Source organism: Xiphias gladius, chromosome 18 (genome assembly GCF_016859285.1).
Source record: "Xiphias gladius isolate SHS-SW01 ecotype Sanya breed wild chromosome 18, ASM1685928v1, whole genome shotgun sequence".
Lineage (NCBI taxonomy): Eukaryota > Metazoa > Chordata > Actinopteri > Istiophoriformes > Xiphiidae > Xiphias > Xiphias gladius.
The window spans coordinates 6168984-6196907 of NC_053417.1; the positions used below are offsets into that span (position 1 = coordinate 6168984).

The 27924-nt window shown below is 38.7% G+C and overlaps 1 protein-coding gene across 1 annotated transcript; it reads right to left on the reverse strand.

Annotated features, from left to right (window-relative positions):
* Positions 1-2174: 2174 nt before the first annotated feature.
* Positions 2175-27924, reverse strand: LOC120803943 (calcitonin gene-related peptide type 1 receptor-like). The gene is given in 14 exon segments (XM_040152991.1): positions 2175-3403; positions 3405-3632; positions 3892-3933; positions 4509-4727; positions 5523-5589; positions 5954-6014; positions 7049-7202; positions 7448-7577; positions 8102-8193; positions 9734-9846; positions 10149-10256; positions 13274-13448; positions 13670-13727; positions 27798-27924. Coding segments are annotated over 14 exon segments (1569 nt in total). The 5' UTR covers positions 27848-27924; the 3' UTR covers positions 2175-3331.

Below are 27924 nucleotides of genomic sequence, written 5' to 3' on the forward strand. Positions count from 1 at the left end.
CATACTTTTCTTCTATTTGTGACAATACTCCGAAGACATGTTGTTCAGCAAGGGATCAGGTAGTAGTAGTAGTAGTAGTAATCCTGCCGCCCCCCTCTGTTTTTTATGTTTTGTTTTGCCTCGCCCAACCATTTTCCTCATAAGACGCCCTGTTGTAAAGGGCCTAACAGTAGGCAATGTCTGCCTCCCTGGCCCCATACCCTGTCTACCGTGTTCACATCGTGTACTTCCTCAGAGCAGTAATAAAATCTAAATCTCCAGTACGTCAAGGTGAAGCTAATTTCATTACTGGCTGTTGGTCATAAAATCAAAATATTCCATAAAAAATCTATCTGCAAAGTAACTAGCAAGAAGTCAAAAGGACAATATTTCCCTCTGATATGAAGGTGAGTGTAAGTGTATAAAGTAGCAGTGGAAATACTCAAGTAAAGTGCAAGTACCCCCAAACTGTGTACCTTAACTGAAGTGCAGTAATGTACAGCAACAGCCATTTATCAACCCTGGTTAAAAAAAAAAAAAAAAAAAAAAAAAAATTGTGAAACTGTGTCACAGATTCAATAATTTCACTAAGAAATACTGCTCACACTGAATACCACAGGTTTAAGTTCAAACAACTTTATTTCCACACGTAAATGGCAGTGTTAAATATATATATATATGTATATGTATATATATATATATATATATATATACACAGTAATATGCTTGAATTTAACATTTCTTTTGACGTTTTATTGGAATGTTTCTCGAATTTCTTTGCTAATATGTCTGTGACAGCTGTTTCTTTACTGGGCAGCACTGGCAGAAGTGTACAGGGTTGGTTCCCTTTGCGGATTGAGTGGAGAACCACCGCTTTTTAACAGAGCCTTCTCATAGTCAGCTGTTCTTCTTACCACAATTGTGGTTTATTCCCCATACATCAGTGTACCCTGCCGTATCCACACTGGAACATTTGTGTTCCCAGTATGTTGTGCGTGGATGCATCGTGGAAGAACACCAAAGTACATTTGCTGCTAGCTCATTTTCAAACATAAGACTTGCTCAGTACTGCACTGGAAACAGAAATGGTGCTGGTACTGTAGCCTGCCAGTGTACATACAGCACAGTGCATGTGCCATGGAAAAACTATTAAATTAGTGAAGTGGCAGTAAATTATATTGGTGCATTTGGAGAAAAAAAAAAGACGATTGTGTTTTGTATATTGTATTAAAAATAATACAAACTATTAGAAATTGTAAAACAGCCAACCTTAACAGCCACAACAATAATAATAAAGAACTTTACAAAACAATAACTACATTATCATAATAAAGACGTGACAAATCTTTGAAATTGTCTCCTTCCAATGCTGACTGAAGTGGAGCTACTAAGAAATAGAAAAAATACCTTAATTCTAACATTTATACACTAATTTGGCACAGTCTTGTTGTGCCTATATATAAATATAAAGCTACATTAGTCACAGAAACATTTCAAAATGGAATTCTAAATGTGTTGCTCTACATTTTCAGTGTATTGAAGCTTTATATAAGATTAAGATCTCCTATCATATTACAATTAAATTAATGTCATAATACAAAGTGAAAATGTAATAAATTGTAACAAAGTTGGAGGGACCGTTTGTGAAAAGAACGTGCGCACACAATGCTCACACACACACTATTCAACACAGCGTAGTGTTTCTGAATCTGCTCTATGTGTGCTATGTTTTTGCCAAAATGCCCTGACCCATGGCATTGTTAATGGAGTGAGTGAGGAGAATGACTGAGATTCAACATGACTAAAATTATTGCTACACTCCATATTTCCATTATCTCTGCACTAGTAATTCTCCTGCACTCAAAGCTCAGCTCCTAGTTTGAATTAGAAGAGTTATAACCCATAATGTTTAGCACATAATGTACTGTAGTTCCAGGAAGTAAATCAGTTTTCATCAGATCAGGCAAGAATTAACTGCAGACTACTTTACATACATGTTAACCTTTCATGTAGCCAGGATGTTATACTTTGGAAAAATGTTATTGATACATGCAGACAGGTGACAAATTAAAGGAAAAACCACGTAAAGTTTCTCAGTTGGGTGTTGGGCCACCACGAAACACCAGAACAGCTTCAGTGCTCCTTGGCATTTATTCTCCAAGTCTCTGGAGCTCTACTGGAGGGATGGACGCCATTCTTCCAAAAGTTATTCCCTCATTTGGTGTTTTGATGATGGTGGTGGAGGGCGCTGTCTAACACTTTGGTCCAAAATCTCCCAGAGGTGTTCAACTGGGTTGATATTTGGTGACTGTGAGGGCCACAGCATATGATTCACTTCCTTTTCATACTCGTCAAACCCTTCATGCCCTATGGATGGGGGCATTATCATCCTGTTTCTCCACTCATTTATTCAGGTTTTTCCTTTAAATTGTCACCTATCTGTACATTACATACAACATTATATATATATATATATATATATATATATATATATAGTCAGATGAGGAAAGATATTTTTCAATTACAGAGCTGATAAAAATCAATAAATACATTTCAGCATTATCCAAGGCAAGCTGTGGGTATTTTACCAACCAGCCTTGACCTTGATATACAGCAGCTCCTTTGCTTTAGCTACTGTGCTGTTCAGTTATTACAGTTCAGTTATTATCTTGGTTTTCTGTTACACCCTGTTTCAGCAGAAATGATACATTTCTATGTAGTCTTATACATTATTATATGGTAAAACAAATGTAAAAACGTCAGATTCAGGTCTTTACTCCTCTATTTAGTCCGTACTGTTCTACAAATACAGTAGTGTATGTTCAAAACTTTAAGCACGTTGGCAACCGCACACTTCCTCTGACTGAGAGTAAATCTTATTTCTGTTGAATATCAACAGGAAATCTGAATCAAAATGTGAACTATTACTGCGTTGCTTTAGTTGCAACACTGATTCTCAGTGTGCTGTAGTTTTAATTCTCTGAAAAACAGCTGAAATGGGGATCCTGGCTTTCCATGGGACAGTGAGGATTATCTTTCTTTGATAAAAGCATGTAAAAGAATTTCTTTGATCACATCAGTGGGCTATGACATTCATTGGTCACAGTGGGGTACGGGAAAGCATTCAGAGGCTTCATAAGGCGACAGGTTACACAAACATACAGCTCTGCCTCTGTGATATCAAGGTGGCACGTTTGGGATTTACACCTTTCTCTAGAAGACAAAAAATGACTGAAATACATACAGTACAAAACACTGCCCCATCAGTTAACCTTTATTGTGAACATTTACCTGTAACCTCTCTGTTTCCTGCAGCCTCAGTCTTTCCGTGTCACCTCCGTGCTTCATCCAGTTAGATGTCAGTGGTCTCCAGCTTGTTGAGCATGTCCACCTCCCCATTGCTGCAAGTATTGTTGTTCCTTTTGCTGCCCGTTGGCTTTCTGCTGCACCTTGGACAGGAAGTGGCTCTTTTCCTTCTGCTCAGAGGGCGCAGCAGCAGGCTGCTCCAAGCTGATGGTGGCACGGCTGGTTTCGGTGATGGAGGAGTTGGTGTGGTAGTTAAAGTGGTTGCTGGTGATGGGTGTTTCTCCCCAGCCAGTTTTGCCCCAGGCAAACTTCTGCTGCTCCCACTTCCTCTGCAGTGCTGCCTGGGCCTGGACGTCAACAATGACAGTCAAAAGAGTATTTAAATAAAAATAGTCAATATTTTATCTCTCTTCTAAATAAATGTCATTAAAATTTTGCTCTAGTTTTAGAGTTTAGTTTATTCTAGTTTTTACTGAGATTACATGAAGTATATAACACAACATTTTACATTATGTGGGTCAAAACAACTGATCTGCCTGAAGTCTGTGTTAGTTTTGAGCAGTTTATATTATCTTTGAAACATGCAATATGATAGTCCTAACATACCTCAGCATTGCAGAAACAGAATATAATTGCCACCAGGAGTCCCTGCAAAGTAATGTGACATAGATTAAATATTAATACAGAAACAGATGTCAGTGAGATTATCTGTAAATAATATATATAAATTAATCGGTAAAATCACTCAGCTTTATTTTAGAAACATGAGCCATGGGTGAGGTATAGCTTCCTTCCTTCCTTCCTCTCTAGCTCTTGTGAAAGTGAAACTGACTATCACAAGATTCAGCTGTATGTTCGATTTCCAAAGGCAAGAAACCAAATAGCACTTGCTTATTCAAATCCAAGAGCAGAACGTGGCTCTGTCATGCTTTGAAATGTAGTGAAAGTACTCTTTAGTTTGATGTTGTTGCTGAATGAAAATGGGCTTCATAGTGCTTAATATTCTGAAAAGCTTTTATGGCAAACACCAGCTGTGTTAGGAACAGAAAATGTAAAATCGTATATTCATAAGAACAACTTAGGTTATTGGTGTAAAACTGGCTAGAGCTAACTTCACCATAGGAGTTTGTTTAACACAGCAATGGTTTGAATGGGACTCTGTGGCAGGTAGCAGCATCAGCACTTTGTTCAAACTCTAATGTGCAGTTTATTCTTTACTGTACCTGGAAGTGGCAGAAGATATTTACGAAGAAATCATAGATGGCGCGGCTGATGCGTCCCTCTGGCCGCCAGGGGAAAAGGATGAACTGGACTCCCAGCAGAGGGATGAGGATGAGGGTGGCTCTCACTGCCTTCATGTAGGCCGTGGACTCAGCGCAGTGGGTCTCCTTCAGCTTGGTGATCAGAACTCGGACGATGTTCAGGAGAAAGAAGAAGTTCACCTGGAGAGAGTGATGGTGGGTGGGCGGTCAGATGGATGGGTGGATGAGAGACAGAGATAGAAATCTGTTAATATTACTGATGCATTTGACTTGATTAAACTTGAAGGGAAGGAACTTCTTTTCACATTAGAATTACATTGACTGCCCTGATGGTTGCACTATAACAACACCTTCAAATAAGGAGCCCATGAAGGTTTCTCCTATAACCTCTTTTCCTGCTATGGTCAGTTTATACCTCTGTGTAGACTGGATGCCGTAGGTACGGCATAAGTACGGTGTAAAGGCTACTCGGTTGCTCTGCATGGTATTTAAATGAAGAAAAAGCACATTGTCATTTCGATGAGTTTTTGTTGTCATTTCCATGGCAATAAATATGAGTTTAAGCACTTGAAGGCAAACATAACATTGAATTTAAGCGTCAAAAACAACTTCATAAGTTCCTTTTGAAGTCTGCTTACTTGCACCAAAAAATTAAACAATAGTGCATTTTGTGCCTCTGTTCAATCATTAACAAAGTTACACAGATCACATACAGGCACCGCAATTAAAAGTCAAAAGTATTTCCTTTACATTTCAGTGGCAAAATTAATATCAATTCTGGTTTGTAATTTTGTCTCTGATGAAAACCGGCCAATAAAGACAATAAATTGGAAACTGGCCGAGAGACTGAAAGCAGTGTACCTTAGTATATATCAACTGACTCTCATCTGACAATTTAGTAGTAATCGTATGTGAAGTCAGGGACTACCTAATATGTATATACATACGTATATTATCCTTTTAATAATTACTCACCAAGAGTGCAGCTTGAATGGGCCCATGGATGATGTAGAGCAGGTGAGTGTGTGAGCTGATCCAACACCTACAGAGCAGGAAAGCAGGAAATGAAATTAGTGACACCATTCCTGTGAGCATTCAAATTCACATTGAAATAAAAAGGCCCGAGGGCTTAGTGAAAGCCTGAATCAGCCTGAATCATCCGAACAAAGGGTTCGGAGAAATTCCACCTGATGAGGCAAATCAGTATCTTTCCATTGCTCTCAGCCTAAAAGTCATCCAACAGAGTAAAAGAGGGAGAAACCCTGGCCTGTAGTTACGTTACACAAGGCTCCATGCTGTAACATTCCGGGTCTTGATCTGGACTTGAGCTTCAGCACAGGAAACATGCAGCAGGTTTAACTACACCGGTGACATCTGCATGGATAATTATGGTAGCTAAAGCTTACTTGTCGTTAAAGAAGAGCCCGCGAGCCACAGCGTACGTCAGGGCAGGAATGATGGGAAAACCTTAGGATAAAGAACAGAAACACAGACAGAAAGATTAGACTGACCTCCTGAATCTCTACAGAGGCGTCTGCACTTGTATCACATTGTTTAAACATGATGTGAAATCTTAAACAAAATCCACCCACCATCACCTCTATAACTCACTCATTAACATGTTAGACTGTATCTTGTATGTTTAAACTGTACAAAAACCCCCATGTAAAACCATCAATTTGTGGTTTGTTAGGATTTCTGTGTTGTTGTTTTCATACTTTGGTTTTTGTACAGATTAAACAAACGAGATATAACGTGTTCATTGCTAAACTGCTGGCTGTAACCCCTGGTAAATTGGCAAATTGAGAATTTTACATGTAAGTGATTAAACGGATTAAACAAACAAGATATAACATGTTAATCAGTGAGCTTTAGAGGTGCTGTTAGGTGAGTTTTGTTATATTCGGACCCAGGCTAACTGTTTGCCGCTGTTTCCAGTCTTTGTGCTAATCTAAGCTAACCGGCTGCTGCCCGTAGCTTCATATTGGTGGCGATTCACACATCCAGCTCTTGACAACTAAGCAAGTAATTACATTTCCCAAAATGTCAAACTATTCCTTTGAGTAATTTACTCAAAATATATACAGCAAGTTGCTGTATATATTTTGAGTTCAAGAAAGCAGAAGCCACAAACTTTTCAGTTACTGTACCAGTAACAATGTAGTTACTTTTCAGGCTCAGAATCAGAGAGTTGCCTACAAAATGAAGCCGTAATGGAACTCTATTAATGCAATTCCTCCAGATTTATCTAATGACTGTATTGTAAGAAAAGTTATATGTAATAAAATCATCTGTGTAATCTGCTGGCAGCATATCTTCATGCACTTTGGTACTTAAATCTTGTCTTTGCAGACATTGTTTGAATTTTCCAGGCCATCTGCAATTACAGGCCTATATGCTGTTTTATATGGACATGACCACAAGATGGAAGCAGCTTACACTGAAACACCCCAAGAGAAGGGCTGGAAGTGGCAGTGAAATTACAGATCCTCCTGACTCACCCCATCCCAGGACGTAGTACCAGAAGAGCTGCTGTTCCCCGACAAACACGGCCACTATGATGAGCGTGTGGAGGTAGATGCCTTCACACAGCATCCAGAAGTAATTGGAAGTAGATGTATACTGAGTCAGCACAGCCAGGATCTTACAGCTCACCTGATGGACAGGGAATAGTAACACTGCACTTCAAATGTGTCATGATGAATTAGAAGCAGATTTTAACCGATGAAGACTGTAGTGAAAAAAAAAAACACCTAGAGATTGAGTAATGCACAAAGCTATGGATTATAATGCCTACTGAGCATACCATTAAGTTAAATTAGGAAATTTTTTAACATGGGGAAATTAGGTAAGTGAACAGAAATTCATTCAGTGTGATGAAATATAACTCAGTGGCTCACAGGGTTGCTGGCACCTATGGCTTGGGTATTGGCCACATTGAGTGAGAGCCACATTATAGTAACAATGGAGTTCAAGATGAAGGACAGAAACATGTTCTTGTGGAGGGAGATTCTCTGGCAGCTAAGACTCCTTAAAGATAGAGACAAAGAGAGAGAAGGAATAGTTTATCGGTTAAGGTTTAACTCTTGATTTTTAAATGCTTATACTACTATGCTTTTGTAAAGTTATTATACAATCATTAAAAATGAAATAAGATCTGTATCATTTTCATCTGCTTTCAGCATGACTAATAAAAAGTTTCCTTATAACATATAAACATATTGATGCATGTGGAATTAGATCAAAATATTTCATTAGAATCACTGATACCCAGCTTAGTATTGGTCAGTTGTACAGTACATGTGGGTTAAAACACACAAAGATCATATTAATGGGAACACTGACCATACAAGGTGAAATTATGATATAAAAGGTCAATATTGTTGCCATATGTTGGCCGCAGTACAAGTAGCTTATACCATTTCTAAGCCATCTTATACACACTGAATCTCTACAGGAAACAAATAGGAAAGAAAAAGTAAGTAAATCCATATATGAAGACTGTAGAAATAGTTCAGTCAGACCAGACAGAGGAAAACTCTCACTTGACTCACTTGAAGTAGGAGAAGATGATCAGACAGATAATCAGGGAAACAACAGACAGACCATGACCCACCATGGCCAGGTAGTAGAGACTGATGGCAAACTGCAGGCGGAAAAAAACTGTTTAATTATGATAAACAGGGATAAATTCACCACTTAAATTTACCAATTAAGAAGGTTATATTTTAAGTTCAAGATCTAAACCAGCACAGGAAAGCAGGTAGAGTGTTTGCATAGTCTCCATACAGTATGTTGTCAAAAGCACAGAAGAAAGCAAACATCTGGAGAGAGAATATTTGGGAAAAGTGTCCCCTGAATTGCCGTGGATTTAGTTACACTGAAAAAAAATAGTCATTGATGGCCAAATGGCATGGTAAATAATTGAGATTCATTGAACAGTGTCCAGGGGCTTAGACATAGTTGTGTGGATGGGCTGCGAGCTTCGCCACCATCCAAGTGGAACAAGTCCTAAATGACTTGCATATTTAGGTAATTATAGACTGTTCCCGTAGACATGAGGTGAATTAAAACAATCCTAGAACACAAACTAGAGGTCAACATCAAAAAGGTTCATAGTACATTTACATTTAAATCCAAACTCCACTGAGACACAATTCTGTGTGTTAGATGCTGAGTTTGAATTCCAAAGAAGTAAAGCGGGGGAAAGAAAGTAGGATGTGCAGGAATCTCAATATCTGTTTCGAAGTTTCAAAGAGTTCAGGAGTTTTCCTGTGATGCTAACAGTTACGTCTGGCGTCTCCAAATTTGATCATACAGTATAGAACCATTTCATAGAAGAAAAAAAAAAAGCAACGCCAAACAGACAAGACCTTAAGAACATAAAATAATTAGCAGCAGTATTTTGAACCTTGCACTTTGATTAGCTCAACGTAGTTAGGATAAAATTTATTGTACCTCTTTTCATAATGATATTATGACACCGCCCAGTTACAGGTGAATCAGGCCATGTGAATTAAAGTCAAATGCTAACCCTCGACCCCACAGAGATTTTGACAGTTTGGAACTTTTAAAGAAATCTGACTCCACGTGGTGAACTGTAACTGTAGCTAAGCATGGTGGACCCAGCGTGTTTACGGCAGATTACAGTCTCCAGTGTTCATGCCATTTCAGACCACATGAGTGAGTTCAGCATGCGGTTTGCCCTCAGGCTTTCATGAGGGCATGTTATGCTCAGCTGTCCAAGCACGTGTCGTGTAACTTCTATCAGATATCAACATCTGTCATAAACCCCTCTGGTGTTATTTCCTGTAGTCGGTTCAGATTACATTTAAAAATCACACCAAAAAAAGGTGCAATGTTGCACTTTGAATTTCGTCCTTTCACAGTTCACACTCTAGGGTTTAGTGCAAATCAACCCATGTTGTTAAAAATTGTCATTAATGCAGGAATATTAAGCAAATGGTGCAATGGTACTACGCTTAACTGCACTTGAAGGGCATTATTTCAAGTCCATTAGAAAGAGGACAAAGAGCCTTGTTTTTTGGTTTTCTGATTCCAATAAATAACATTACTCTAATTTGGTCAAAGGAGTCAAACTGACAGAGACTGAATTAACTGTTTCAAACATGGTTAAACCATTGAAACCCTCTCATACACAGTACTTTCACTTCATTGTGTTTTACCTTGAGTTTGTCTTTGGTGTAGGCCTGACACTGGGTGTAGTTAGTCCAGACCCGATTGCTCTCTGGATGATGGAACCACTGGCCATCAGGATTACACACTTTGGTAACCTTCTCTGTTGAAGACAACATTATAATTTACACAAACATCCTTTACAGTTTGATTCAGGTGCCACATAGACAAGGAAAAGTTCACTATAAACTCTAACTATAATTTGCATATGTTTCTGTATCAGTGCATTTGTGAGACCATTAGTTCATTTATTTATTTATGCAATGATACAAACAGCAAAAAAACCCAAAGTCAAAATAAGACAAGAGAAGTCAAGATGCACAAGATGCACTGTCCAAATACTTACAGTCTAGACTGCATATGTGTCTGTATTTATGCGTTTGTGCATGCGTGTTAAGACCTCACCAGCAGGGTCAAAGTCGTGAAAGTATTCAGGACACATCTGCATGACTGTCCCTGGAGCTGAATCCCCCCAGCACAGCCAGCCATCCCACGTACGGTTACAGTAAGTACCTACAGGAGGCAGTACAGACATGACATTTAAATTGGAGAGCTTACAGATACTTGACATGATGTGTGTATGACGGGCAAAAAGAATAACACAAACAAGAATTTTAATTATGAAGCCTTCTGGCTCTTGTGTTGGCTTTTTAAATGAAACTTTAATGTAATACTGCTTTGCTACATGTGCAGCCTTAAATAAGGCTACTCTATCATCTGAAGTCCCAAGCAGGTAGAGGGCTAGAAATAAAGGGATGTAAAAGAGCACTCTATAACCTTCTTCCAATTGTGCATACATCACTAGTTTCAAAGTGATGTGTGCACAAGTGAGGCACCGAAACCCATCATGTGTTTTTTGTCTAAGTTTCTGTAGGTGATGCTGTTTCTCTGTTCAGCAATTGAAGCGACAATATCCCTGCTCACGCGTACCATCCGCTTCTTCTTCTATTTAAATCAAATAAAACATAAAGGGCATCCCATAGGTGGCAGGGGATTCCTCCAACAAAAGATGTTTCAGCCACTGCAGGTTTAGAACAGCAAAAGTAAAAGCTGTTATATTATATAAAATATGAACTTCCTCAAAAATAATGTCACACATATACTACATGACTACATCACCTTTAGTATTAGTATAACATTTAAATGATTAGGGGCAGCAGGAATTTGAAGAGGTTTGTTGATATCTGAAGTGAGAAGGTATGTGAATTAGACTGACAACATTAACACAGCATTAAAACCAGTGACCGGTTTCAAAGTTGCATATGTAGTGTGTGTGTGTGTTTGTGTGTGTGTGTGTGTGTGTGTGTGTGTGTGTGTGTGTGTGTGTGCGTGTGTGTGCGCATGAGTGAGTGTGTGTGTGTGTGCGTGTGCATATGTAAGACCACTACACTTCCTACTATACTCTATACTATTATACTATAGTATTTCATTTATGTATTGTTAAAAAGAAACAATTTTAAAAGAACGTTTGAGAAACAACCTAGCCAAAACTGAACACTACCGTAATGTATTATCACTCAACACATAAACTTAAATGTGCTGTGTAATGAGTCTGTGCTGTCAGTGGCTCACATGTCAACAGAAAACCATAAAGGTAGGGAACTTTTTTCAATTTTTAATACTCTCCCTGACTGAATGAATCATAAATTATGTACTCAACATAAATGGTGTTACACTTATATAAACTATGTGTCTTACCACAGCTAGCCTGTACAAAGATGGTCAACAATGGACGGAAACCTGGCGGTACCAGGCTGCACAGTGGCATGTTGGGAAATGGTGCACAAAATAACATTTCAAAGTCAGTGAAGTTTTGAGCAGGAATAACAGGCACTGGTAAAGAGACAAAGGGCAAGCTTCCTTTCTTTCAGACTCACTTCCCCTCTCTCTCTCTCTTGGTGTGTGCACATACTGGAAATTGTAACTAAGCAGGACAACCAGCAATGCATATATCTAAATCTGCATGTCATAAAGAAATTATCAGCACATGCATTATTTAATAACATGTATAGAATTTCTTCATTTTGTTATGTACTGACCTGTACTTATCAGTTAGTCCTTCATCCTTCAACTTTGAAATCTTTTCTCTTGTAAAACCAAAAAATACTGCTTTTTGTCTAAGTATGCTATTTAGTGTGGCATCTTTTCTGCTCCATTGTGGTGCACCTAACTCTAATGCGCTCATTACTGGCCCCTGAAGCCAGAAGGTGGAAAACACCACTGATACTTAAAGATTGGCGTGAACAGCAGTCGTAGTGGGTGATTTTTCCCCCATCGGCCACAAGGGGCAACAATGGGCCCATTCCGCCCCCGAAAACTGACTTTGACAGGCGACACAAAGGTGTGTGTTTTTGAACTGTGTTTTTTGGTTTTACATGATAAGAGACTGCAAAGATGAAGACCGACTGGTTGGTCTGGCAAATGTACAAATGGTTAACCAGAGTTATTACAGTTCATCCTGAGCGAACATAATTGGCTATACCAAATTTCATGCAAGTCCATTCAATAGTAGTCAGGACATCTCACTAAAAAATAAAAATTTCAACCTCATAGTGGTGCTGAATGAAAAGTCAGGGAATCAACAAAATTAGCAGACTTCATCCTCTCGAGAGCATGAATGTCTCCACAAAATTTCACAGGAGGGGAAGTAAGTCAATGGAATAGTGGTTTAGATAGATTTCAGTCTGGACAAAAGTCATCGATCGACAGAATGACATTGCATGGCTAAGAATTTTACACATAGCTTTAAGTAGACATAAACCTTTAATGACATTAACTAATCATTGTAGTAAGCAGTATCTTACTAATGAAGTAAAAGCATTTATTAATTCCTCCGGAAATATTTTTTATATTTATAAGTTCTATGGACTAATGAAAGAAAAAACAACCTCTGTGAATTGATGTGAAGGTGTGGAAGAAAAAAGGAACAGCTCCTGACCCAAAGCCTCCACCTCATCTGTCAAACATGGGGGTGCTTCTGTTTTGGTTTGGGCATGTATGCTGCCGTGTATGCTGTGGTATGTATGTATGCTGCCAATGGAACTGGCACAATGGCATTTATTGATGATTTCACCAAAAAAAAAAATCACATAAGAAAGGATTTTCCACAAAATATTAAATATTCAAAAGAATGTTTTTTGTTCTTTGTCTCATGAAAACCAATGGCTGAAAGTCATACTTTTGCTTCTTTTTATTCATATCTTCATTGTGGATCCACGACAGTAGTGATAAAATAGGAGCCCATAGAATTAACGGCAAAGCTATGAAAATGGAAATGGATTCGTTTTAAAAGGATATCCTGTGATTCAGTTTTTTTACTTGTATTATAAGAGTTTACCTTTACAGAGAAAATGACCCTAGTAAAACTGCCTAAGCACTGAAACTAAGAAGTAAAAAGTTGTGATTAACATTTATCTGCCATCTGCCAGAAACAGAACACGGTCGTAACTTTAATGAATCATCACTACCAGTTGAACGGCTGTTATCAATTGAACTGTGAATGAACTGAACAATAGGTACAATCTTATCACCTTCTTCTGTATGTGGCGGATCGTGGATTATCTTCAAGTAGCACTCAAACTGAGCAGCCAGAATCTGGTGTCGGGACTTTCCTAGTACGGCGGATATGTCGCTGAAGTTCTCCTGCTCCCCATGTACTGCCTTTTCGACAGCCACCATGGACCCCACATCCTCAGACTGGGAAACCTGGGTAGTGAAGTCAACAAAAAAAACACATAAGGTATATTAGAGGTATGACAATTGGAAAATTAATCTACAAACACCTATATTAAGTCAATGCCCATGCTCCTGTGCCTTATCTTTTTCTTTTTAGACTCAAATATTATATTACATAGACAGTACTTCCAACAATTAAGGTGTGAAAAAGAGAAGGCTATGTATATACAGACATACACAGCCGTACTCACCTCTGTGCCCAGCACCAGGGCAACGGTCAATGAGAGTGTTAGGGTTCTCCACATGTCTCTAAAAGGGAAACACGGACAAGGACAGTGCATTTATTCGACATTTTTATGCCAATTTGCTAAGCAATCATATGTCAATACATGTGAAGAAGAGCTGTAATTTATTCTAAAACTATAGTTCTTAAAGAGGGATCTGGGAAGATGAAGCAGAATAAACAGCACCAGACTGTAAAAGCATTTGGGAAACAAAGTATTCTGTACATACACTATTGTAATTTGGATTCCAATGTGCATGTGTGACTGCATGGTTTTATAAGCATGTTTTTTTTTACAGTATGTGTATTTTCTCATCTATCAGGACAGGAAGTTCATGCTCCAGCAGTCATTCCTCTCCCCTGTCCACTCAGGGTCAAAGAAACAGATGTGTGTTTATTATCGTTTTTGGGCAAAAGGGCAACAAGTTCCCTTTAGAGCTTCCTCTTGAGCAAAACAAGGGTGAAAGAAATACTCGGCATAAGGGCAAATGACTCTCAAAAAAAAAAAAAAAAAAAAAAAATTTTGATTGTTGAGAGTAAAGGAAATAGAAATGGAGAAATAAAAGAGGAAGGAATGCGGGAAATGTACATCAGGGGTGTCCGGGTTTCCGGTACAAAAAACCATTCTTCATTCTTTGTTTTTTTCTCCTTTTTGTTTTCTTTGTACCAGCTCTACTTGTTCAAATGCAGCAAGAGATGCGCATTTGAGTGTTATGATTGTTGATGAGCTTATATAGGGAAAAACGAGACATAGCCCAGATTTAACAAAAGTGAGCATTTTAATTAATTACGTTTCAGTGAGCATTTTAAGCATACTTTAATGCATAATGTTCATTGATTTTTTTGTAAAGGCTCATAAACAAAGGGAGCAATGTGCAAAGGTTGTACAGAAGTAGGCTCTTTTGACTCACCCCAAGAAACAAAGGTAATTATTAAAACATTTGCAGCAAATAACTTCTCAGTGTTCAAGAATTTAATATTTATGTGTACCTAAGCTGTCAGTAACTATCTGCAGTGACTCATGCTTTGATACTGGAAAGGCACAAAAAGTGGCACAAATTTCAGATGCACATAAAATATACATATTTCTGTATTTTTAACAGTCAATGTAAACTTTTGACAACTATCACTATGTCGTTAAAAAAGTTTAAAGGATGCTCTACATTTTGGGAAATTTGTTTTTTGCCGTCTTACCGAGATGAGAAGGTCAGTACTTCAGTTCTGTCTATGAGAGACTGTAGCTCCCGACGTGTTTAGCCTAACATTAGCTTAGCAAAAGTGGAATCGGGAGGAAACAGCTATGCCTTGTTCTGCCAAAGATGCATTTAACAATGACAAACCTTAATTATAAACACGCATAGAAAAAGAAAAGAAGATATACATAATGGTTTAACAAGCTGTTAGCTTATGTGCTACAGGAATTTACCGACCAAAAGTGGACAAAGAACAAACCGAAGGTGTGTATTCCGCTAGCTACCATGATAAAACATGTAAGTACGAGCTGTGAATGGTGGAAAATCATGTTGAATCAGAATTTTTACAATTTGAGAAATATGTTTACTCGCATTCTTGTGGAGTTAGATGAGAAGTTCCACTCTTATGTCTGACTATTAAATATGAAAATATAGCCAGCAGTCGGTTGTTTCAGCTTAGCATAAAGACTGGCAACAGGGGGAAACAGCTAGCCTGCCTCAGTCCAAAGATAACAATGTCTGTATAACAGCCCTCCTAAATATTTCAAAACGCCATGTTGTAGCTTGTTCATTACAAATTGTTGATTTGACACTTAATTTTTTGTATGGATTAAAGAAATGCGACATAACATGTTATATACAAAGCTTTAGAGGTGCTGTGAGGCTAGCTGTATCCTCATTTACAGTCTTTTTGAAAAGCTAAGCTCTGGCTGCAATTACATATTTAATCGTTAGACATGAGAGCGGTATTGTATCTTCTCATTTAACTCTCTGCCAAAAGCAAATAAGCGTATATCCCAAAATGTCGAACTATTCATTTCATTCTGCTTGGTGCTGCAGCTTGCTTTACCACTTCAAAAAGGTTTTGATATTGTTGACTCTGCTAAGATCTAATGTTCCTGCATGTTTACAACTATCTCTGACTTCTGTTTATCTGACAGAAGTGGCAAAGTGATCAGTGTCTATGTCAGAGACCCATAAATTGTTACTCTTCCTGGTCATTGCTAGATTACTTAAGGGCCCTTAGCATTAGAAACATTACAGATCTTACCTTTGTGCCTCTACTTCTTTTTTCTCCTTGTTTCCTTATCTCTCTCACACAAAGAATACAACGCTCTAAACCTACCCCCTAAACCTACCCCCTAAATCCACTGCACCAGAAGTCACATTGCAAACCCTGCAGTTTGTATTGCCTGTCCTTCGAGCTTTATTTGACAAAAGAGCCACACCAGCTTAAAAATCATTCAAATTCTCTCTACTGCCTGGTGCAAATAAGCCTTTGATTTGATCTTTTTCAACACAGCTGTACGATTTGGCAGCCGTCGATAATTTGAAACACCCAAGGAAAAAATATTAAAGCGTTTAAAGACTTTTATGAATGCAGGTAAGACCAAAGATAATCCAAAGGATGTTATTCTTTCATAAATTTGTCCTCATCTTCGCTGCTGAGCACTCACTGCTGAATTTTGCATTTCACACAACACTGTGACATCTTTTCCCTTGGATTGCAGTTTGACTTTCTGTAGGCGACGACAACCATACACAGACACGCTCACAAACACCGACAGACATTCCTTTATAATTACAATTCTATTCAATACCAACCAAACAATGAATAACTTTCTACCTGTTATGTACACAGTACAGTTGATTCTAGCAATGTATTGTTCCCAATCAGGAGTTTGTACATCCAAGGACACACAGACTCTCATATTATAATACCTTGGCAGTGCTCGCTGTATGCCATTGTCACCAAGGAACAGTGCATACAATTTATCTGCGAACTTTGGCCAAATACTTTAGGTTCTTTGCTTTCTGGTAACAATAAAACTGAAAGGCTGTTGCCCTTGTCACTGCCTTTGTCTTTTTGTCCCAGGGTCATCACCTCTAATAATTAATTGAGGTGAGTGAGAGCACGAGACATAAGTACACTAAGAAGTACACTGTCAATATCAAGTGAGGAAGGTGCAGAGACACTCTCCAAAATCACAGCGAAATTAAAACGTCTTGCAAACAGTTCTAACTATGATAATATTTGAGTTTTAAATGTCAATAAATTAAAGCCAACTTTACATAGACTAAATTTATGCGCATATTCGAGCAAGTTGATTTGAAGGGATGTGTTTGTATACGGCGAAGTGTGTCTTTTATCTGTGTCTGAACCCTCTTTACTTTTTTTGTGTCCAGACATTCTGTCATGAGGAAAAAGAGGAGTGTGAAATAGGGTCAAACAAGCACACGCAAACACACGCAAACACACACACACACACACACACACACACACACACTCGCTCTTTGACAGTTTTTTCCTCCCAACCTGTCTCTGCCTCCTCTGTTTTTTCTCTTCCTACACTGTCATCTGTCAACATTTATCTCGGTCACTCTGTTTCATGTTGAGTCTTTGTGTACCCCGTATGCTTCCCAGACACTCTGGCTTTCATTTATGGAATAGATCAGGATTTGTTGAGATTATCTTGTTGTTCAGCTCAGTTCTGGAAAATAACTCCAAATGTTAACGACCTTTAAGAAAGTTGTTTCTGTCTTTCTTCTGGGGCCTTTTGACTAGGCAATAGGTGAAATAGTTGATGTAGCCGAGTTTAATTTAAAAGATTAAGGCGTATTCTGAAATGAACTGAAAGATGGATGAAAAACTAGCCTACTATTTTTTTGGAGTCTCCAGAACTGTACAATAACAAATTGGCCTCATATTGAGACAAGACAAAAACGATATTCCCTTGACGATATATCAAGGAGCAGAAGCAGCCAGATATACCAGGATAGTTACAGAAAAACACTGTCTAGCGACATTAGCACTGTAGCTAAGGTGGAGCAATTTGGTACAGCACCAACGGGAGTTCCAGAATGGTAAATACTGTGCCAACACAAGCACAAGTTTTTCCGTTGTAATGTGAATATGTCATAACATGTCTGTTTATATTCAATATTTTTTCTTTATTATCAACAAATCCTAGTAAAAGACCAAACCTCACAATAAATTAGTGCTGCTATCAAGTAAGGCCTGTGTATCCAAAGCCTGATATATCTTATTCCTCTGAGCCAAGGAGCTCCACTGTTCTCCAAAAATGATTTAAAACACAATAAAGAGCCACACTGTGATTCAATCCCACATACGCCGTCCTGCTGCCATAAAAATACTCACAAGTTCACCAAATCCATGGAAAAAATAATCCACAAAAAATGTATTATTTACTTTTAATTGAGTAACGTTTTCTAAAAAAGAAAAAAAAAATAGAGTGCCTAGTTGTTCTAGGAAATTACAGAGCCTGTTTAAAAAATTAAAGTATCTATTCATGACTAATTTTTATGAATTTACATGTTCAGCAGGAATGAAAGGGCCCTGGGCTGAATGCCACAGACAGGCTAAGGAAGACAGAAAGTAATGAGAGAGAAACTGACACATTGTTTGTTGTGGCCTTTTCATGGGATGTGTTGACACTAACAAACATTTTGATTGTATATTGCAAACTGAGAATGTTGGTTTAGTATTTTTCTGTATTTTTTGTTTGTAATTTTTCAAACACAGCTATATTTAGTTGCACAGAGCTTGTAAAAGTTCCTTCCCTTTCTCACTATAATAACAAAAAACAGCACCACAGCCAATGAGCTACAAATGAAGCATGGGTAATTGTTGCTGTCTATGTTAGTTGATAAATCTTCCAATAGCTCATAGTATTCCTTTAAAGGAGTCCTGATTTCTTTCTCCAGTGTAATGTTTCGGTGGTCTGAGAGCAGTCATTGTCAAACTGGAATGTGTGGTTTGCATGTCTGGTAACAGCTGTTGAAACAACACTGAGCCACGAGTACACTATGTGTAGGAGACTCAAACTCATAATAACACAACAGAATACAGAACAAAGTCATCAAGTACTGGCAGATTTAATCATAAAAATATCAACACATGTATCGGCCTTCAAAGACCCACATCAGCCTGCAGCAGTGTCTCTTGGCAACCAAGTTGCTCAAGGTAAGTCATGTTTGTGATTAATGTGTCTTTTGAATGCATGAATTACACACCTTGCAACTTACACATAATAATCCCAGTGATAGAACTGTCCTATTAGTTTTGGAAGCATACAAAAATGCACTAAAAACGCTGCCAGGCTGTGTGCAAACATTAAAAAACAGCTTCCTGTGACTGTGCTAAACTTCTACTTCACAAAGGCTTATGGCAAGGAAGTGGAGGTTCTGACACAGTTCACAAAGAATTAAATGTCTGCCTATTTATTGGAAACAGGAGTAAGGCTTAATAGTTTGTACACAGTATATCAGTGCTTCTTAACTGGCCTCATTGGCTTCTGCACACCAGAAATATACTTTATATTTCTTAGGATTTGTCAATAAACTACAGGTTAAAAATAAAGAAAGAGTGGCTCCAGAAATGTCTCCCTTTCTTAGTGCAGCATGTTCTTCCTGAGAGGTAGGAAATAAATACAGTATGTACGGTATGTCTATTAGTGGCCAGAACATACTAACATACAGTATATTTTATCTGATAGAAACTGTACCTCTCAATAACTCATCTGAGGCACACTAAGCCATCGGACATACAGTAGACTAGCCACACCTGGCAACAGACAACAATTTAGAAATAGCTTTCCTGGCTATGAGGTATCTAGTTAAAACAACAGTCCTCATGTGTGGTCTTGGCCAGCGTGCCACACTTTCATCTCCTTCCAGTGTTTCAATATCACCACATTGCAAAATCTGATCTATTCTCCGAGTTATTTACTGATGAACTGCTGTCATTTTTTTCTACACAAGCTTTTTTTCAAACTGCCTCTCTCTCTTGTTCAATTATGATCTCTTACATTTCCCAGAATGCTTTCAGATCCCTTCCAAGGAATGTTAATTTTCCCTTTAGAGGTCGGACGTACAGCACAGTGCATTCGACTTCTGTATAGGTGGGAAAAGCAGAACAAAGCTTTCCAGTGGGGGGAAATGTAAGGGACACAGCACAGTATGCCTCATGGCCTTATTGCATTCTGGTCTTTTGAGGTAACTGTTGTGGAAAAACTGGTATCTTTGCACTCCTACAGTGGATTTCTTCCTATGAGATTGTTAAATGTTGCAAAATGGCGGACAGCTCTTAACTCAAACATCTTTTATAAAAATCTACTGTATCTGTTTTAGTGTGAATTTTCTGTTTAATGACCCTTAGTGTAGAATTATATCATTTTTAAAACCCCGGTCTTCTTGATCCAAGTTCTTTTAGAGAATGGCAGCAATCCACATCCGTGGACCTCACTGTAAGAGTCATACTGCTCTCATGGGGCCATGGGTAATCAGATGGGATGATGGGAAATCCAAATATTGGTGTTTTACAACAGATTTCGGTTTATTAGCCCTTGCACAAAGTGAAATGGACTGCAGATGCTGCTGTGATGTAAAACAGGATGTTACCGCAACCCTAGAGGTCATTATTGCTTGAGGTATGAGCAGCACAAATTCAAAAGAAGGCCTTTACTACTAAAATTAAACTATTAATGTGTGTTTTGCCATTGCAGACTTCTTACCATGTTCAGGCTTGCATTTTTCAGGGTGGAATATTGTATATTAGCTATTGGGAAATGTATATTTGTCTTAACAAATGCAGTAATTTAATGCATTGCTTTGGGGATGTACTGCACTTAATTTGAGAAAATCTTAGACATAATTTATGATTAAGGGAGAAAAGAACAAAAGCCAGGACTAAAAGCTTTAAAAAAAAAAAAACCCAAACAAACAAAGACAAAACTGTTTAGCACAAATTAACAGCCTTAAGAAAACATAGCTGACCGGATTCTTCTGCTGCTGTCAACAACAAAAGAGAAAATGTAATTTTAGAGTTCGGTTATGGTATTTTAAGATAACTTACACAAATATGACTCACATGACAGTCATAGAGTGTTGTGATGCAGATGGGACTGTTTGACAGAGATAAGACAAATTACCAGACACGCAACACCAGGGAGAACCAAAGAGGAGCAAAAATACACAGCCGGTGACTCCAGAGCTGGCCAAGAATGAGAAACAGTGGCTTAACCTTGGAACTTCTCACAGTGACGCTGTGAAACGGCTGGTAAATTATAACCGAGGCGTGGTTATTATCATGTAGTAAACAGCCATTGTTGTGAGTAAAAATAATTTACATTTCAACCCTCTGCAGACTGACACAAACTAGGGCTGCACCTATCGATTATTCTCATTCATCGATTAATCTGCTAATATTTTGTATGCTGTATCATATCAGTGTTCGATTAAGATCATATTCAGATACTTTACTTAAATGAAAGCACTAATTAAAAAATATAAAAATACTGCATAAAAAGAAAAGTCCTGCATTCAAAGTACTGAGTTATCATCGACAAAATGTACATAAAGTATCAAAAGTAAAAGTACTGGTTCTGCAGAAAAATGTCCCCCAATGACTGATATATTCTTCAATATGCAGTATTAGATGGTTAATACTGATGCAACAATGTATAAGTAGCATTTTATTGATGTAGCTGCTTGGGGTGGAGCTTGTTCATCTACTTTATATACAGTAAGTCAGTTTAGGCCAATGGTTCCTAACCTAGGGGTCTGGCACAAGGGCCACAAAATAAATCTGGGGGGATGATGAATGGGATTGGAAAGAAAAGGAAGAAGAAAAAGTTCTGCTACAAAATGTAGTATTAATTTTCTGGAGTATGGACAGAGTCTTAAAAATAAATCATCTGAGAAGTTTAGAGGGGCAAATACTCTGCTGTGGAACTGCTAACAACTCAAAGACATCCAAATCATGGAGCCCCCGTTAGACAATGCTTTAGTGTCACAAGCCAAAAAGGTTGGGAAGCACTGGTTTAATCATTAACCATTTACAGTATAGTATTTTTAGAAACTTATGTTTTTTTTTTCCCTGTAAAATCTGAAAAGTAACTAGTAACTGTCAAATATGCAGTGGAGTAAGAAATACAACTTTCCCATCTGAAATATCAGAATAGCATAAAACAGAAAAATTCAAGGAAAGTACAAGCACTTCAAAACTGTACTTAGTCTTAGTACAGTACTTGAGTAAATGTACTTTAACAGTTTCCCCTCGTACACTATAAGTGTGCCTCATTTAATTATGTACGATCTAAGAGGTGGTGTACCCTTACACCATGTATAAAAGCTACTTCAGTTCAATTCTATCTCTCAGTGCTAATTTCAGATCATGTTCCAGATGAGAAAGCAGGTAAATAAAGTGATTTTGGCTCATTCAGCCACATCTTTCTTTGCATGTGTTTCTCATCTACTTGGTAATTTCTCATTTAGTTCAGTCAGAGTTACTTTAAGATTCAGCACTGACAATAAATTCAGTTCCCTCTGGTAAGCTGCTCTGGCTGACTGTCTTATAGGTCAAACTTTCAGAACTTCTTGTAGCTATCCAGGGAGCAAGGAAGTGTGTGTCTGTTGGTTCATGTCTGTGTTCATCTGCCCATATATTATTCCTATTTATTTGTATTCCAGCGGGGGATCCAGAGAATCACAGAGAAGCAAAAAACCCCAAGAGTATGTGTGTATGTCTGCCTGTGTGTGAGGGGAGGTGGAGGAAGGATGAAGGTTGAGGAGGAGGCTTTTATCTTCCTCTGTCATCCTGCAACCACTTCCTCCCTTCACTCCCCTCTCCACGTTTAAACAGCCCAACACGTTATAAATAAACCATTGTTACACGTACACAAAAGGACAAGGAAGGGACATTCATACCGAGGGCTACGCAGCTAACATCTTCATAGCCTTTAAATATGAAAACACAAAGTCACTGTTAGACATTGAAAGGCAAGACAGTTCATTACTACAGAATTAAAAAAAAAAATTCACATTTGAGTGGCTGGAACTTTTTTTTTTTGCCACATTTGCTTGAAAAATGCTTAAGTGGTTATTCAATTAATTTTCTGTTGATTGACTAATTGATTAACAGACTAATCATAGCAGTTCTAATCCGATGATGGTGCTGCTGACTATGTGCACTGAGGTAACACAAGTAACAGCTTTCACTGAAACTGAAACATCCCAAAACTCTTTTAATGGCCAGAAGAGGATGCAAACATCAAACCACAGAGGCACAAATTTTGCAAAATTTAATATAAAGTAAAAATCTAACTGTTTTAGAGGCTTTCTGAATAACTTCCATAGTAAAGAATAACTAATTTACAAAGGCTTTCAATTTTTTGTATCATGTTTTTATTGTCTAAGATACCATTACTGATAAAAAAGTACATGCTATAGAATAGCGGTTTCTCCAAGCGGACATTTTGACTCATCGTTGAAGCAAAAGCACAGGTGAAACTAACAACATTAATGATGGCTACATTACATGAAGTGTCCCGGGAAGCCTGACATCTAGCATGCATAATATCAGGACCCTAGAACTGGAGAAACTAAATGGAATTAAGCCATCATGTGTTTGACGAATGTGCTGTGAGAAACATATCATTCAGCAGTGCAGTGTCAACTATAATAACATACACATACGGTATGCTTGGACATACTGTGTATGTATGTAGGTGGGTGTGGGGATACTCACGAGTGTTTTCTCCCCGGATAATGAGGGGGTCGCTTCAATGCAAATAAAAGTCACTAAGAGGAAGGTTTTAAATGTTGTCTGTGCTTAGGCACCTAACAACAGTTCGGAATATCCGGCCTTCTTGGAGTCTATGTGTGGGGTCCTGGAAAGGTCACCACCTGGGGACTCTACAGTTCTACTGAGGAGCTTAAGTGTTCATGTGGGCAACGTTAGAGAAACCTGGAGGGGGGTGATTGACAGGAGCGGGCTGCCTGATCTGAAGCTGAGGGGTGTTTTGTTGTTAGACTTCTCTGCTAACTATTGAATGGCCATAACAAACAGTATGTACAAGCATAGGGTGGTTCCTAGGTGTACTTGGTACCAGAAAACCTTAGACCTAAAATCATTGATCGACTTTGTGGTTGTATCATCTGATCTGCAAACATGTAGTGAGTATGAACTGGGAATTCCGAGACCCCTGTCCATAGGGTCTTTAACTTCCGCCTCCGAAAGAACTACACATACATCCCTGGGGAAGCTGGGGACATGGATTCGGAGTGGGCCTTGTTCAAATCCTCCATTGTGGACATGGCTGTCAGGAGAAGTGGTCATCTGTGCTTGTCATGACGGAAACAAAGAACCTGCTGATCGACACGGCTGTGAGGGAAGCTGTCAAGCTGAAGAAGGAGGCCTTTCGGGTCTGGCTGGCCCAAGGGTCTCCTGAAGCAGCAGACAGGGGCCGACAGGCCAAAAGGGCTGCAGCTGCAACGGTCACAGATGCAAAAACCTGAGTGTGGGAGGAGTTCGGGGAGGCCATGAGGACTTTTGGTTGGCCTCAAGGAAGTTTTGAGAAAAGCATTTGGGTTTAGATTGCTTCTCTAGGTGTTTGATTGTTGCTGCATGATGGGTAGGTGCTAGTGATCTCCAGAGCCATAACCTATAATAACTAAAACAATCAAAAAACGGGGAAATGGAATAAAATGCTGTTGACTAGGATGACCAATTGCCCTCCGAAGGGTCTCTGGGTTACACATCAAACTCTCAGCTCTCACGTTTGAATTGAATTCATATTGTATTCCAATTTGTTTTTGTCCCTTTTAATTTGTATTTTTACCTTTATCTTGCTTTGTATATATTCTTTGGGCTGTTTATGTGTCCCTGTAATTGTCTACGCTTCTTTTGTAATCACTTTATTGTACGATAAAAGAAAAAGATTTCTTCTCCAGATGTTTGACTTTCTTCACCAGCAAAAGGTTAAAAAGTACCGTAGACTTTGAGAGTTGGGTAATAGTTGTCTCTAGGTTCCACACTATGGTCAATACATCTCACATTATATGCATTCCTAAATGATTCCATGGTAATATTTAAAATATTGCATAATGCATCTTTATGGGCAGCTTCTTTGAAATGCAACACACATTAAAAAATGTGTGCTAACTAAGTATGTGGCACAGTGTGAGCCAAAAACCTGTCAACACACAAGATCCTGTTATGCACTGACCACAAAGAAGTTCAATTACAGGTCAGACAGGGTACTTAAACTGGCAGGCAGGGGATGACTGAATAAGAAGGGATGCATCACGACTGCAAAGAACAAATGTTTTGGACCCAGTCTCCCAGTTAAACTTTAAAGAGACGTACATGTCTGGAACATGAGTTGATCTTCAGAGGATATAGTGTTACATTTTTGAACATCTCTCATTTGGTTCCGGGGTTCTGTACCCGTTTTCCACTATAAATGAGCACACATCTTCCCCATTGTTAAAGTCCAGCATTTCTTAAGTTCTGTGGAAAGTGGGCTCTTCACAAATCTGATCCCGTAAATCACTTGGGAAAGTCAGCACACCAGCAGCACAAGGATTTACAGCAAATGAGCTGTCCATGTATGAGTGATTTTGGACTTGGTTATTTTCCCATAGCTGGACCCAAAAATAGCTCCTCCAGCTTGGAGCTATGCCATGTGGTGTAGTTTTATTTTTCGTTTGTATTTTTTGTCCCCAGGGCTGTAAAAGCTGCACAGGCGGTACAGACCAGAGAAGAGAGGCATGGCTCCCTAGACACAATGGTCAAACCACAATATAATCAACCCCCCATCTCCATAACTTCTCTAGCCAACCCAGTGCAATATTTCCCACCAGACAGCTGACAATTGAAACCTGTAGGCTGTGGTGAGGAAGAAGAAAATTGGCACTAATACAGTAATAACCATGTCAGCCTTTGAAGTCTCCCCCACCTATGAGTCAGTGTGGGTGCGAGCACACCCTGACACAGTTCTCAGATATGATCAGCCTGACATCACATTCACCAACAAAGCGTCTACGCTGAAATTCTTTTTTCATCTTAATTAATTTCATCTCACTTTCCTTACTTTCCCCCTGAGAATAAAAAAACTGTGTCGTGCTCTGCCTTCATCTCGCTTTCTTGAATTGTCACAAAAATAACTGCCCCACATTTCCTCATTGTAGAAAAATGGGATGCAATTCAAAATTTTGATCAGCAAAATGGTTCCCATTGTTAAAGCAGTTTTGAATCCCTTAAAGGAGCTGCACGTAAGATTTTCTTGTTGGCTTGTTTGTGTTATGAAATGGGTGAGAACTGAAGAGTGAGTTGGGGGTTGGGACCAAAGTACCAGCCACTACACCTATTAATACACTGATAGCTGCCTGGCAAGAGCAGGCTGTTCCAGCCAAAGACATACTGGGACACTAGTGGGGTGAGGGTGCATCTGCCCGTTCCCACGGGCAAATGCAGAGTCAGACTGTAGAGTCCAGGAATCATTCTGAGGTATTCAAAAGTCAAAAAAGGAGCTGGTCTGGGATCGACGTCCTGGGTGTGAGGATTACAACTTGGCAACACTAAGCAGAGGGGTTAAAGGGTATTCCTGAAGACACTCCACTCAAACTGAGCTAATTATAGACAAAGCACACAAAGCAAACATGGAAATAGCCTATGGTGGTGAAATAAAAGCTGCCTGGCAAATTTTGCAGAGGCAAGTACAAGGCTGAGGATGGTATTAGAATAATATCAGTGAGTTACAATCCATTATACAGAGTGACAACTGAAGAATAAGAATAAGTATACATATAAACAGTATATATAGGTCTCCTTTTCTGTATGTATCAGGCACAGCAAGACAAGATATTACATTTATGAAGAGAGCAACTCCTGCAAGTCTGTAGGGGTTTACTGGTGATTGCTAATGTGCATGTCAAAGTGAATGAAAATCACCAAGGAAAAATGCAAATTCTTGGGGAAAATAACGAAGCAGTTGTCAGTGAATCCAGGCTAGGAACAGGTTCAAGGTAGATTTGTGTGTCTTTCCCTCCATATACCCTACATTGTGATCCTCTGTGTTGATGCCTTGGAAATGGACAGAATGTCAAATGGATAAATGGATAAATGGATAAATGGATAATGGATGGATAAACAGTCATTGGAGTGCAGCCCCGCTGTTTGATTTGCCCACTGTTTGTTAGTTTATCGAACTGCATAAGTCTGTAGGGGAGATATGTTTTAGCATCTTTTTTAATGTTCATCATTTTGAGTGGTTTTTGGATAAAACCGGAGTCTCAGAGTTCTGCTAATTAAAGGAAACACTGTCAGTTTCCAGTAGAGGAACTAAATCACTGCAATATTGTCCATCTTTACTGTCACATACCGGTCACCTTTATCACTGTGTTGACTCACTGTAGGCTACTGTACCTTATGTTGGCCAAGGACTCATCGGCCATCTGCTGTGATCATATTAGTAGAGATAATCACAGCAACACTCCATTCTATTCTACTCTAGTCTTCTTCTGTTTCTGTTTCTATTCATATGCTATTTAGAATTGCAACTGTAGAAGCAGGCAACAGGCCAGCTCTGGGTGTGACCTTCCTTCAACCTGCATTCATCCTCAATGATATGCGTTACCCCACACAGAAAAAAAGAGAGTGATATTCCTTTAATATTGTGCTATAAGAACTTTTAGAATGTCTGAAGCGGAACCAGTGGTACAGTGACCTTATTCTGCTTTATGGTGATAAAGTCCTATAATATTTCTGTTGGGAACTTAGAGTGTAGCTGTTTTGATCAACGTTGAATTCACAGACATCTCAAAGATGTTTTTTTGTATACGACTTACATTTACCACAATATTCCCACAGTCTATTGACTTTTCACGTCTACTGCATTGCTATATATATATATATTTTTTTATTTTTTTTATTTTTTTTCCTTTTCACAAGGACAAAATAGCATTACATCCTGAGATGGGGAGACATTTCACAAGACCGCATTCAAGTGAAGCCTCATAAAACCACAACAATATGTCATGTCTGGACGGTTCCCAGTGTCTGGAAGCCAAACTTTGTAGAAGCAGAGACTTGTGCCTTACCTTCTCTGTGAGTGATCTGTCAAACTGATTTTTCCTCCAAATATCCCCATGCTTGCATGATCCGCGCAGAGAAGTGTCTCATGCTGCCCCCCTGTCAATACTGACCAACCCCGACCACTCAGCTACA